The sequence below is a fragment of the Bos javanicus genome, chromosome 19 (assembly GCF_032452875.1).
Source record: "Bos javanicus breed banteng chromosome 19, ARS-OSU_banteng_1.0, whole genome shotgun sequence".
NCBI lineage: Eukaryota > Metazoa > Chordata > Mammalia > Artiodactyla > Bovidae > Bos > Bos javanicus.
In genome coordinates, this window is record NC_083886.1 from 21,778,541 (window position 1) to 21,792,564 (window position 14,024).

Here is a 14,024-nt window from a genome sequence, read left to right on the forward strand (position 1 = left end):
GGAGCTGCGTGGCAGGAATGAGCAGGCAACCACTGGAGGGGCGAGTGGCGGGCGGGGTGCCCAGGGGCTCCTTTGCCCGGAGGTGCAGCTGCTGATGCCAAGGCCCATCAGGCGAGGGAGGTCAGAGGAAGGAAGAGACAGCCAAGCGCTATCCAAACACACCACCTGACCCACTGCTACACGTAAGTCCCCGGGGCCAACTGGCCCACCTCCTGGGAAGGGCAAAGACTCTCGAGGGAGGCCTTGGTGGGGGCCCAGGTATCAGGAAGAAAAGCCAACTTCCCCTGGGAGGTGGGGGCACTTGGGCACGTTAAGCACTTGTCCCAGGGGGATGGATACTCATTCTCTCGAGGCACCACCCCTGGGCCAGAGCCTTCCCACAGAGAGAGGGGGAAAGGAGGTGGGATCCAAGCAGAGGAGGGAGATCAGCAACCTGGCAAAATTGCCGGTTCTTCAATCAAGCACCTTATGAAGCTTCCCTAACTGAAGACTGCCGAACTCTAAGTGCCCATCAGGCCAGCCAGTCCCCCAGGCAGCAAGGTGCCCAAGACACTTGCCCAGCGGGTGACAAGGCCCATCCCCAGAATGAGGGGTGAGGGCTCACACCCACACAGCCCCTTGGTTTTATATCTGCATACTGTATCCATATTCGGCCAGAATGCCACCTCCTTGCCCTGCTTGTTCCTGTACTTGGGGACAAGGGGAGGGGATGACTGTGTCCTCTGGGTCTAGCCAGGCCCTCACCCGCAAGGAAGTGGTACGAGGGCTCCTGGCAGACACACTTGAAGCACAGCTGGGACAGGGCCTGAGCTCAGACACCCAGGGGCGAAGCTCTCTATGGCACCAGGGCCGAAGGTCACAGTGTCCCCTCCTTGGCCAGACCGGCTGACAGCTGAGGGCAGGGCACACAACTGCAAAGTGCTTGGTATCTGGGCCTGACTGCTGCACGCCCCCCACCCCCCCACAGTGTCCCCTCTGACTGGCAGGCAGTAGTTCATAAGGGAAGGGCTCTACCGAGGGAGAAGAACAGGAAGGGAGATAAAAGGCCAGCCCAGGCCCTCCCTGGAATTCCTACCAGGGACTGATGGGAGGCCTGGTCCACGGCGGCCACAGAGTCATCCGTGGCCGGCTCCAAGTCGTCAAATGCCAGCTCGATGTTCTCCTAGGAAGGAAGGTGGGGTGATAGTGAGCACGGAGCCATGTGCGGCCCTATGAGCAGGCCAGGCAGGGGACACTGGGGTCAGCAAGTCCAACATCCCATCAGAGCATGAGGGACACTCCAGCAGCCCAACTGATGGACGCTCACCACCTCTCAAGGCCCCGCACTGTGTCTCTGGACAGTTAACCTTCTCCTCACCTCCTTCACAGTGAGATAAAGTCTCGTACACATTCCTGTTACTCACACCCGCTGATCTGGCCACCTGGAGTTAGCCCACTCTCGATTTCACATACTCATCCTTGAAACACTTAAAGAACAACGGTCATTTTCCTCCTGAATCTTCTCTCATCCAAGATAAATATCACCCCCCCAACACCTCCCAGCTCATTTAACTCAGCTCCACGTGAGGTAGGATTATCAGATCCCATCTGGGATACCCTTTTAATTAGTCATCACCCTAACACATCAGGAGACAGGGAAGGTCAGGCCAGACACGCGTGGAGGCAGGAACTGCCCGGAGATGGTTCATGGGGCCAAGGCAGGTGGCCTTGAAGGTGGGCAAAGAGGGGCCCCCAGGGAGGGGCCCTGCAAGCATCTTTGGCTTTTTGGAAAGCAAACTCCACAAAAGAAAGGATGCGCCCTTGGCAGGAAATGCCTCCTGCTCCAGACAGCACAGGGGACAGAAACGTCAGAGAGTAAAGAACTGGGCAGGGAGCAGCCGGCAGGGAATCCACTGCATCCACAGATGCCCCCCGACTCCCGAGTGTGCCAGGGCCAGGTGAGCCTGGGGGGCTAGGCGGCAGGGGCTAGGTACTACCTCCTTGTATCTTTCCAACTCCTGAACGAAGGTCCGCTCATGGAAGAGCCTCTGCAGCCGGTCCTGGGCATAGTTGTGGCACAGCTCCTCAAAGGAGGCCCCGCGGGCCGACCCACCCTGCTCAGGGTTCTGGAAGCCTGGGGTGTCCACGATCATCACAGAGCAGAGCGAGTGCTGGCTGGACTTGAGGGCCCTGCCCGGGGAGAGCTGGGTCAGAGCCCCCCAGGGTGGTGCCCGGTGGCCAGGCAGCCTACCCTGCCCTAAGCCTGATCCCCATCCCTGCCCAGGAGCCCAGGACCCGAGGGGAGAACTCAGCTGCTGGTGGAGGCTGGCTCTGCCTCAGCGACCCCACAGGCAATAGGCATCAACCCTACTTCTGTCAGGCCAGGAAGCCAAGAGTGCCTGGCACCCACCTGTTCACCAGGGAGACAAGAAGCGTGAAGAGCTCACTGTAGAGGCCGGATGCCATGCCCTCCAAGCATTCCAGCGCACTCAGTTTGGGGCCTGTGGGCAAGAGGGTCAGCTCTATCTCCTGCTCCCTGGGACTCCATACCTGGGCATGCTCCCTACCCATCCCCACCCAGGCCCAGGCAGCACGGAGCATCTGTTCGCCCAACAGTCTGCCCACCCGGAGATGGCAGTGCACCCTGGAAGCGGCCCCTGACCACACGGGACTCGAGTACCTGTGCCGTCACCCAGGCTGCTCTCCTCAGGGCCCTGGCGGAAGGACGTGGAGCGCTGCAGGGTGCCAGCCTGGTGGTGGTGCTTGAAGATGGCTGAGGAGAGCTCTTCCAGGCTGCAGCCCAGCAGGTACGCAGCCTTCTGGGCCCACTCATGGCGAGCAAACTGCCTGCGCCCAGCTATGAAGTAGAAAAAAGAATCTAGCATCTTGGGTCTCCTTCCTCAGGCTGCTTGATGACCACTGTACCCTTCGGCTCCCTCGCGCCCGCAGCGATAGGGAACAGGCACCCTCCAGAAGGAAAAAACTGAGCCCTGATGACATCAGCAAGGGCTCCAGGCATAACAGGGACAACCACCAGCTGCCAGTGCTGCCTGTGTCTCTTAGGGGTGGCGTTTCCGACTCTTTGTGACCCCATGGACTCCCTCCCCTCCAGGCTCCTCTGCCCGTAGAAGTCTCCAAGCAAGAAAACTGGAGTGGGTTGCCATTTCCTTCAGGGGGATTTTCCCCACCTAGGGATTGAACCCCAGCCTCCTGCATTGCAGGCAGATTCTTTACTGTCTGAGCCGCCAGGGAAGCCCCTTGGAGAGAATGACCAGATCCAAAAAGAGGAGGTAACTCCACGCTGCGGCCACCAGAGGGCGCCCCAACAGCTGGGAAAGCCCCTTTAGAGGGCTTGGCTCCAGGTGCCAGTGGTGGGGAAGGACAGAGGACAAGCCGGCCCACCTGTGAAAAGCACAAGACCAGCCTGTGCCTGGTGGTGGGGGGGGCAGGGGACGTGTATCAGAAGAGTACTGGCGCCCCCCCCCCCCATTCCATGGACACACTAGGGCCCTTCCCCTTCGCCCCAGCCATCCACCAGGGGAGATCTCAAATGTCCACTGTGGCCCAACAGTGGGGAGGCAAGAAAGAGCTGCAGGGGGCTGGGACGACGCGCCTCAGCCAACACGCGTCTAATCGCCGCAATTAGGGAACGCTAACAAGAAACAAGGTTTTACCTTCGGCAGCTTCTGTAAGGCAAAGGACCAGCATGCAGCATGCAAAGAAAAACAGCGTGTTAGCAAACAGTCATCAGCTGAGCCTGCCAGGCCCAGGGTAGGGCCTGTAGGGGGTGGGGGTTTGTGAAGAAGAGCCAGAGAACACAACCCCCATTCAGAAACTCAGAAACACAAACACACACACACACACACACACACACACACACACATACGCACACATTCACAGCCTCATAGTATTTGTATGGATATAATCACACCGACACACACAGAAAGAGACCCCAAAATACTTTCTACCACACATACACACATGTGCGCGTGCACACACACACACACACACACACCCCTCTAGCAAATCCTGGAAGCTCTGAATAGCTAACAGACGCTGCTCAACAAGGTCCATGTGCTGACGCACTCAGAGCTCTCCACATGCAGTCAGCACTGAGTAGGGCTACAGGAAACCTGGGCTGTCACCTCCTCAGAGGGAAAGAACGTCCTCAACACACAACCATACGCCCATCCACCCGCCCATCCACAAGTGCGGAGCAGCTTTAACTCTGAGCCCGCTTCCTCTTTGGCAGGGATGCCACCTGCTGGGATCATAAGGTACCTACCTTATGATGCCTGCTCTTTCCTGTTCCCACCCCGCCTCCCACCCACCAGCGCTTCCTCACTCCTGCTGACAGCCTGGGGCCCTTCATATCCCAGAGGAAGATGAAGCCAGCGCCCCAGGTGCCGTTCAGAAGCAGCAGCCCTTCTCTATACTGGAGGAGAAAGAGGCGAAGAGGCGCTCAGAGCGCCGGCCCATCCATTTCATCTCGGAGGAAGGCAGGCCAAGCCACACCAAGCTCCCAGCCATTCGTGAGACCCCAAGCACTAATGCTGAAGCTGCAGCCCATTCGATACCACGGCGCCTGCTGCCCCCTAGTGGCCGCCACCCTGACATGCAAGAGGAAGAGGCCCTTAAGAACCACAGCGCCTGCTGCCCCCTAGTGGTCTCCACCCTGACATGCAAGAGGAAGAGGCTCTTAAATACCAAACCAGTGAAGATTAGGGAAGATTGAGGGGAAACTGGCCTTGGGAAGCCCCAGGAAGCAACACACCCTTCCCCACCTATGCCCCACGGAGGGCATCCTGAGAGGTTCCAGGATCTGTACTCAAAGCACGTAGAAGAAGCTATTCCTGGGCCTCTGAGAAGCCCCGCTGCCCACAGGCACCCTTTCCACCCTCAAACCTGGGGCTTCTCCCAGGCCAGTGCCCTCTGCTCTGATAGAAAAAGCCCAGCCCCCAGAGAGAGCCCAGGGCAAGCACCAAGACAGGGCACGGTGGCCCCTACACCCCTGGTCGGGGTCAACGTCAGTTACCCGCTTGCTCCTCGGGGGCCTCTGTCAGGAAGGGAACAGAAGGAGAGTTATTCTGGGGGAGGCGGGCTACTCTGAGTTCGTGCCCTAGTCTTTCCCCCCAGCCCCCTGCTGTTCACAGCCCTTCCGGCCACTGTCGCCTCTGGCCGTCACTGGCAGAGACGCTCCTCTGGGTGTTTAGAGGCTTCTGCTCTGATGAGGGGGACTGGGAAAAGGGACAAGCCAGAGAGAGGTGTCTGATAATAGGCAAGTGTGTGCGGGGTGAAGACGAACTGGGGGCGGGCCGGGCGCCCACCAGCTTTCCCGGGTGACCAGCCAGCCTGCTGGGCTCCACGGTGGGTTACCTTTGGTGGCGCCTGCAGCCCCCAGGTGGTAGATGGCAGCCAGGATGAGCCAGCAGGCTTTCTGTTCGTCCGGGGAGACGCCCAGCACCTTCATGGCCGTCTGGAGCTTACTGAACTGCTGAGCTGCCTTCTGCTTCTCTTCAGGCTGCAGGGTCAGACGGGCACATGGGCAGCAGATCTCAGACGGGGTGTCCCTTCAGCCATCCCCATGCTGCCAGGCCCTCAGGGCAGCCCAGGCTGGGGTACTGCCACCCACCTGGAGCCAGGTTCCTGCTATTCCCCTGGGGCACTCCAGGCCACCCGAAGCTTCTCCTACTCTGAGGCCCCGGGCTGCCAACCTCCCCGCCACACACACACACACACACACAGGCCACTCACCTTGGCCAGCGGCACAATCCCAAAAACATTGTTCTCTGCCAAGTGATTCAAGTGGAGCTCTGTCCTAGGGGTACACACGAGGCGTTAGCGCAGGGCTGGGTCCCCACACCGAGTCCATCTCCCCACCAGGGTGGAGGCAGAGACTCTGCCTCCAGACTCAGTTCCGTCTCTCCACCATGCCCTTCCATCAGGCACCTTTCCTAACTGGCCCGGATGCAAGGCTAGCACCCTGAGCTGCTTGCTCAGCCTTATCATTTATCCTTTTTTCAGTGAACACAGACAGCAAGCCCAAGGTCTAAAGGGAAGAGCCTGGCAGAGAAGCCAACATCGAGGCAAGGGGGCCAGCATGGAGGGCAATGGAAAAAAGGCTCAGTCTCTGGCCCGTATGTGGGCTCCAACACCAGCTTAGCCCCACACTAGCCATGGGACTGCAGGCAAGTCCCTGACCACCTGCAACTTGGGGTGCTTTCCTCTCTAGATCTGGTGTCACAGGGAGCAGAGATCCTAGCCAAGCCCTGGGAATGCTGAAGGGTCAATAGTGCCCCTCACCTATAGCCAGGCCCCCAGGGTCCAAGGCCAGGGAGCTCCTGCCGGGCAAGGCCTATGGCTCATTCAGCTCATCACCTCCAGGGCCTAGCTCATAGCCTAACACATAGCGGCCGTGAAATAAACAACCGGCATGGGATGCAATCAGGGGGCAAAGCCCAGAAGCTGTCAGTGGGTGGGAGCCTAGAGCATCCTCCCAGTGCCCTCTGTCCCACTCACCTGAGGGTGCCATCCCCACAGGCCAGCAGGTAGTAGAAGACGTTGAACGTGGCCTCACCGGCTGGACGTCGGGCCACACGCAGCTTTTCCAGAAGCATGGTCTGCGGCACAGCATAGAGAGTGTGTGGGCCAGAGGGCAGGCCCAGGTCAGGCTTCCCCAACCAGGCCCGTGGCAATGAGCAGCTGCATCTTATTCTCCAGGAGCTCAACCAGAGGCCAGATCACCTCACAGGCAAGCGTGGGGGCAGACCCCAGAGCTGGGGAAGATCACAGGCCCTGCCACCCAACCCAGCCTCCAGGGGAACCAGGCACTCGGGGTGAGCTATTTCACAAGCATGGAAGGGAACCAGCCTCAGAGAGGGGGCCTTACTTTACTGACAGGCTAGTCTTGCATGGGTCAGTCAGGCTGAGAGAAGGCCCTGAGCAACTAAGGTGTGGGCCACCCCCGGATAGGCAGGAAGCCAAGCCATGCCCCACCCAGGGCAGGAGGCACGGCGGGTGGGCAGAATGTGGAGGGCAAAGCAGGACAGCCCTGCTGGGGCTGGGGTCCATTTCGTTGGGGCAGAATCTCAGGAAAACGAGGCGCAGGAGACAGTCTGGTTTCTAGGCATGAAATCGGGCAGCCAGTCTCTTACTATCCTGCATGTCCCTCACCTGAATAGAGGCGGAGGCCACCTGGCCAGCCTGGTCAAAGTCCAGGGAGAGGATCTGGGAGAAGCGGGTGGCGTTGCCGTTCATGACGGTGGGGCTATTCCCAAAGGCTTCCAGGAGGGTGGACAGAGCCTGCCACTTGTCCACTGCAGAAAACAAACCCCGGGGCTGTCAGGAGGACCAGGTGCTGCTCGCCCCCAGCCACGGGCTCCAGAGGCCCAGGCAGAATGGGAGGCCCAGCCCGTGGCTACTCCCCTAGTACCCAAAGGCTCAGTTACTCACACCAGAACTGCTGGGGACAGAGGGGATTTGAGGACACAGAAAGGCCCGGGAGGAAAAGAGCTGGTATCTTGGCAGAGCCTCCATCCCCACCCCGTCTCCAGCCCCTGCCCCCTCTCCAGTCCCGCCCCGCCCCTCTCCCTCCGGCCCCGCCCCTCCCCCGCCCCACCCCCTCCCAGTCCCGCCCCTCCAGCTCCGCCCCCTCTCCAGTCCCGCCCCGCCCCCTCTCCCTCCGGCCCCGCCCCTCTCCAGCACCGCCCCCTCCAGTCCATTCTGTTTCCCTGGTTGCCTCTGCCTCACCAGAGAACACCTTGTTCCCACTGGTGCCTGCGATGGTGGCCAAATATTGCACCAGATGCTGGCAGCTAGTGGTCTTGCCACTGCCACTGCTGCCCAGGAGGATGATGGACTGGTCCTGACGGCTCATAAGCATCGCCCTGTAAGCGGTCTGGGCTACTGTGTAGATGTGGGGGGCCATGTCCTCCCGCCGACACCCTTTGAACATGTGCATCACCTTGGGTGTGAGAGGAATGGAAAAAAGGGATGGGCGTTCTTAGCTGGCCCCATGTGGACAGCCTTCACCCCCAAGACCCACACCTTTCTGGGCTTTTCACTCCAGAGGAGCCAGAAGGTTTGGAGGCTAAGGTCATGCATGGAAATGCAGATACCAGTCAAGTCCTGGCCTCTGTGTGAGGTGGGGGGTGAGGCTTCTGTCCCCATCCCTTGAAATGACTCCTGTCCCCAAGGTCACTGTGAGTGTGGACAGGAGCCCCGTGGTATGCCAAGTGGAAGGGGCAGAGCTGGGGAAGGCAGGCAAGGTGGGGAGGTAGAGGGTGGTGGGTCTGTGGGGCCGCACCTTCTCCGAGTACACGGCCGGGGCCCCTCGGGGACTGAGGACCAGCAGGCTGGGGCCAGCATACGTGTGCAGCAGGCTGGCACCGTAGCGCTGGCGCAGCGTGTGCAAGACGCTAGACTCGTTGAGGTACACCAACGAGGCCAGATCCTCCAGACGGTCACAGGAGGGAGCATTGGCCTGCGGGATGGGACAGACAGGTGGGCACCGAAGAAGCAGCAGATCTGGTTGGCCGCGCCAGCAGACAGCCTGCCCAGCCCGACGCGGCCCGCCTCTGGTGCCCTCCACCAGCCTCCCGCGAACCTTCTCCACGTCATCCTCATCCACGTCCAGGACGGCCCCATCATGGTCGAGCTTCACGCGCACCTTCCCCTCGGGCAGGCTGAGCTCCTTGGATTTGAGCTGAGTGGCTGCAAAGCAGGGACAGACAGACAGACAGACATGGGCCTGGGAAGCCATGGCAGTCCTCTCTGGGGCCTTCACGGCCCTGCCTTCTCCCTGTGCACCATCCAGCCCTGGCCAGACCCAGAGGCCCAACAGCTGCCCAGTCCTGAAACCAGAGAGGCCCAGGCACCTGGCCCCTGGGCCTCCCCAGACTCACCCAGCGAGAAGCCATCCTTATGGACAAGCCACACCTTCTCTGTTTCATACCAGGCCTCCTCGGCTGCAATCTGCTCTTCTGTCTTCACCTGTCGGAGGGAGGGGAAGGACAGAGAGTTGGAGCCTGTTCTGGAAAGCAGGCAGGGACAGCAGGAGGGGAGATGCGTGACGGGAGGGGCTTCCAGATGAGCCACTGGGCAAGTGGGATGAGAGACATCAGAGATGTCAAGAAGAAAGACAGGGACACGTGTTGGATGTGCCCAGGAGATAGCAGATCCCAGGAGAGCAAATCACCTGTCCCCTCTCTGCGAAGCCTGGACCATCAGTGTTCTGCGCCCTGAGCCCTCACCCTGGGCTGCAGCTGCTGTGACCTCACAGGCCCAGCTTCTCCATCATCCACCTGACAGTCCCTCCTTCACCAAGCAGGGAAAAGGCATGTCCTCAAATCTGAGAATGTCTCCCGGGGACTCAGTGCAAGCTGATGGGAAGGTCTGGATTCCTAGCCTCGTCCCTGGCCTTCCCTCCAGAGGATGCTGTCCTGGCAGGGGCTGTGTTCAGATGCACATGCCAGCCTACTGTGCCCCCTCCACGCCTCCCCGGAATGGGCCCAGACCCATATGGACGTGCTGAGGCCACAGAAGGGCATGAAGCAGCGTGGCCAGGGACATGAGGCAGGGGCGGGGGCAGCACTGCTCTGTCAGATGCAGGAAGAAACATGCATGCCACACGAATGGGCATGGACATGGGTATAAAGGGGCGGGGAGCCCCTGGAGGCCCAGGTGGTCACCAGTCAGAAAGAAGCATTCACGGGCACTGTCAGGGTGTGGGGCTGCCAAACCTGGCACCCCCTAAGACAACCTGAGCTGAGCAGAAATGGTGCCTGGGGGAGCTGGGCAAACGGGAGAGGGGCTCAGCCCCCACGGCCCATCAGGGTCCTTTTGTCTTGTGGGCGAAAGGGCAGCAGGATTCATCCAGTGGCCTCGTGGGGAGATGGTCACCCTCCCCAGGGCATGAGCAGTCCTCAAACTAGCCCTACCTCCCAGCTCTCTGGGGGTCCCCAGCTCGGAGGTATAATTAGTCTCTTAGAGTCCCCCATCCTCATGAGGCCTAAGGCCAACGTACAGACACTGCTCTGTGATACTGATCCTCTGGGTGAGGGATCATAAAGGACAAGAACAAATAATAACAATAAGTATGTTCTCTATTACATTTCTTGGAGCTGAAAGAAAAAGATCTGTGTCCTACTCCCAGGGTGGATTCCAGCTTCAGATCACTCCCTCTCCCTTGCTTCAGCTCTCCTGGGCTCTAGAGTCAGAAGGCTGGCTAACACAGTGGTCTCTAGACTCTGCACATCGTGGACAGGTGAAATTACCCCTCAAACAGGAGGATCACCATCATGGGGCTGCCAGCGTTTTAATAAGACATCTTTTTAAAAAGGCTAGATATTTATATTTGAAAAAAAAAATGGCTTTATAAAACAAAATTATTTAAAAAGAAATCATGAGACAGGTGAAACCTTTGTATTGAATGGGCACGTTGTAGGGGACAGATGTTTGGTGACTGATGACATCAAAGGATAAGGGCCTCTAACTCAACTAAGTCCTTTAAAGCTAATCCGAAGAGAGGTTCCCACACTGGCCAGCAGGGGGAGACAGAGGAGGCACTTTTTCAGGCTCCAGAGTTGGGGAGGGGGCAGAAGTGGTGGTGGGGCGCTGGGTAGAGATTCAGTCTTTTCAGCTTTCTCTACCCGGAGCTGGAGCCACAGGAGACTGGGGTTCGATCCCTGGGTTGGGAAGATTCCCCCAGAGGAAGGTATGGCAACCCACTCCAGTATTCTTGCCTGGAGAATCCCATGGACAGAGGAGCCTGGAGGGCTACAGTCCACAGGGTCACACAGAGTTGGACACGACTGAGCGAAGACACACACCCAGAGACCGCAGAAACAGAAACAGCTAGGAGCCAACACTCTCGCCAGGCCCTCGGGCTTCAGTGGCTGAGAACCTCGCGCCACAGAGGCCTAGAGGCTCCTCCAGGGCTGGACACAGAGTGGCGGCCCCGTGTCCAGCTCCCGGCATCGCCTCCCCCGGGGATCCCCCCAGATACCAGCTGGGAGCCAGAAGGGGAAAGAGGCCTTACACTCCAGCACGAAGCCCGAGCACAGACGCCAGCCCAGGTACAGGCCGGGGGTGGCGGGTGGTCACCGGAGGGCTCCTGAGTGGGGCAGGAGTGCCCTACCTGGCTGTGGGCAGGAGAGGCGGCCTCAGGGTCCAGCTACCAGCGGCAGGCAAAGGAGAAAGAGAGAGAGAGGAGAGGGGTGAAGACAAGCAGGCTGTCCGCGTGTCCCCTTCAGCAAGCACCCCAGGCCAAGTAGGGGGAAAGAGGGACGCATCCCCAGGAGGTAAGGGGGCTGGCTGGGGCAGGCGCATTGCACCCAGGTAAGGAGAGGCCAGACCAGGTAAGGAGAAGCCCTGGGTGGTGAAGAAACACTTGTCACCATCAGACTCCTTAGTGCAGATGCTCTGATAAGTCGTTCCCTGTGACAGGTGGCAGCGTCCCTGCCTCTGGCCATAGTCTCTCCTAGGCCATCTAGTCTACTCTGCAACAGCCTCCTCTTCTGTGTTGCTAGGCCAGGCCACCTCACCACCCACAGGGCCCGAGACCCTGGGAGCCTGTGGCCTGATCTCCCGGGAACTGCCCAGCCTAGATCCCCTGTAGCCACCAGACCCCAACATGGGCTGTCCCTGGCCTCCAAACACCCACCCGAGGGTGCCACTCCCCAAGCCAAGGATGGTCTTTGAGAGCTGTCACCTCTGCGTAGCTCATCAAACAAGACCACCAGCAGCTCTATGTCTAGGATCCCTTCTTCAAAGTCCCATAGCACCCACCCCACTCCCACCCCACAGCACGCAGAGGCTGCATCTATCCAGGTGCACCTGCCAGCTGCCCAAGGACCACAGATTGTGGCCAGAGCCTGTGGCCAGCCTTCGCCTCCCCATCTCGGTCTGGTTACTCCAAGGCCTTTTTAGAAACGAAGGGGAGGCCTCCCGGCCTTGGACCTTGCCTGTGAGAAATGGGCAAGGAGTTCAGAGCCCCACTTGGGTCTGGAGAATCAGGGCTTGATCAAAAAAGGAGAGTGACTGCTCCCTGCCTCACACCCACTAGGTCCTGGCACCGAGACAGGCCCTCTGGGGCAAGAGACTGGGGCCAGAGGAGCGGGCTGGATCTCCAGCCAAGAGGGGCCCCTCCCATGGGTTCCCTGGAGGAACAGGCCTCACTGTGCTCAGACCCCCCGCCCTGCCCTTCTCTCATTTCTTCACGTGGGAAGCCCACATGAAGGCCTCCAGGCCACCAGGGAGCCCGCCTTCCATGGTCGGTGCTCCTACACACACGGACACACACAGCCTGGCCGGCAGCCCCTGCTAAGAGACAAGGGACTGGGAACCACAGGTGAGAGGCGGCATTACTGGAGCTGTGAAGATCCTCTCGAGCCGCCGGTGGGCCTCCTCTGCGGGGGTCAGCCAGACCTCAGGGGCAGCTCCAGCCTAAAGGTCAAACCACCATTAGTCCTGGCCCCCGGGAACATTAGAGGCACAGCACACCAAGCTTCTAGCTCAGGAAGCCACTGGGACCCCCATGGGTAAGTGGAATATGGTCAGTGAGGCAAGCAAGGCACCACTTTAAGCTTTTAAGCTATCAAATGACAATAAAAGGGCTTCCCCGCTATCTCAGAGGTAAAGAATCTGCCTGCAATGCAGGAGTCGTAGGAGACAGAGGTTCAATCCCTGGGTTGGGAAGATTCTTTGGAGGAGGGTGTGGCAACCCACTCCAGTATTCTTGCCTGGAGAATCCCATGGACAGAAGAGCCTGGTGGGCGGCAGTCCATGGGGTCACAAAGAGTTGGACACGACTGAAGCAACTTAGCACGCACGCAGGAGAATAAAAAAAGGTGCCTGGGAGCTCCAGGGTTAATTCTTTCCACCACCTTAACCCTTTCAGCTCCTAGATGGCCCATTCTCCCATGCATCCTCTCTGGCCCCTGCCCCAGGCCCAGGAAACACATGGCTGAACTCCAGGTCAAGGCCCATCTCAGCCCCAACTCGACCCAGAGAGCCAGAGGGAGGGAAGCCGGCCCAGGACCAGGCACATGACCCTCTCTGGCTCCTTGGAGGTTCTCCTTACGGGCTAGCGGTTCAACTCACGACCAGCCCATCCAGCCAAAATGCCCCTGCCAACTCCTGTGTGCCAGGTCGTCACTTCCCTGAGACAGAGTGGGCCAGGAGGGATGGGGGAGCTGCGGCTGCTCCCCTCTCAGTTCTTCAAAGCCCAGGAAGAATGGAATGGGGAGCAAGACGGGTCTGGGACCTTAGGAATCCTATCGGGTAGCAGTCAGAGAGGTAGGCCTCTAGGGCCTGGGGGACAGGACAGGCCTTTAGGAAGTCCCCTGCCCCCACATCCCCGACTGTCCCCTTCCAGCCAGAAGGAGCAGAGAGAAGCAGTAGTGAAACTTGGCACGTACCCCACTCCCCTGCGCAACCCCATGAGGCCCCAGAAGGGCTCACAAAATGGCAAAGCTTGAAGAGAAATGCCCCCCAACCCAAGGACCAGCCAAGCAGGCATCACCTTCCAGGGAAAGGGGCTGGATGAATCCCCTGTGCCTCTCAGCTTCCTGTCCCACCCAGAGGACACTCTGTGGACAGATGGGAACCCCAGATCCAAAGGGGGGCCCACTGTGCTCCTTTGCCACTCGGGCCTAGAGTTCCTCAAGAGTCCTGCTGCCAGAGGGGACAGCAGGGGACAGTTGTCCAGGCCTGAAGAAACCGTGACGGCAGGGATGGCATTAACAAACCCTGTTATCAGCGTCACCATGTGCTCAGTCACTCAGTCGTGGCTGACTCTCTGCGACCCCTGTGGGCTGTGTCCCGCCAGGCTCCTCTGTCCATGGGATTTCCCAGGCCACAATACTGGAGTGGGTTGCCATTTCCTTCTCCAGGGGATCTTCCCGACTAAGGGATCGAACCTGCGTCTCCTGCCCTGGCAGGTGGGTCCTTTACCACTGAGCCGGGGCATCGTTTTCTCGTGGAAATAATGTGCTTGGTCATGGCTTGCTGCTCATTATGTACATCATAAGACACTCCCAAATACA

General features: G+C 59.4%; 1 protein-coding gene across 7 annotated transcripts in view; it reads right to left on the reverse strand.

Annotated features, from left to right (window-relative positions):
• The window catches only part of MYO18A (myosin XVIIIA), a 101,456-nt gene that overhangs the window by 37,201 nt on the left and 50,231 nt on the right, over window positions 1-14,024 (reverse strand). For 5 of the 7 annotated variants that reach the window (XM_061390581.1, XM_061390578.1, XM_061390579.1 and 2 more), the window contains exons 3-15: window positions 11,117-11,152; window positions 8,883-8,970; window positions 8,585-8,691; window positions 8,285-8,461; window positions 7,729-7,942; window positions 7,153-7,295; window positions 6,499-6,599; window positions 5,734-5,797; window positions 5,356-5,500; window positions 2,660-2,836; window positions 2,390-2,480; window positions 1,977-2,169; window positions 1,076-1,162 (exon numbers count right to left, since the gene is read on the reverse strand). In XM_061390581.1, coding sequence (XP_061246565.1) covers window positions 1,076-1,162; window positions 1,977-2,169; window positions 2,390-2,480; window positions 2,660-2,836; window positions 5,356-5,500; window positions 5,734-5,797; window positions 6,499-6,599; window positions 7,153-7,295; window positions 7,729-7,942; window positions 8,285-8,461; window positions 8,585-8,691; window positions 8,883-8,970; window positions 11,117-11,152 — 1,623 coding nt within the window. The remainder of the gene's footprint in view (window positions 1-1,075; window positions 1,163-1,976; window positions 2,170-2,389; window positions 2,481-2,659; window positions 2,837-5,355; window positions 5,501-5,733; window positions 5,798-6,498; window positions 6,600-7,152; window positions 7,296-7,728; window positions 7,943-8,284; window positions 8,462-8,584; window positions 8,692-8,882; window positions 8,971-11,116; window positions 11,153-14,024) is intronic. The other 2 variants (XM_061390582.1, XM_061390580.1) reach the window with 1 other exon arrangement.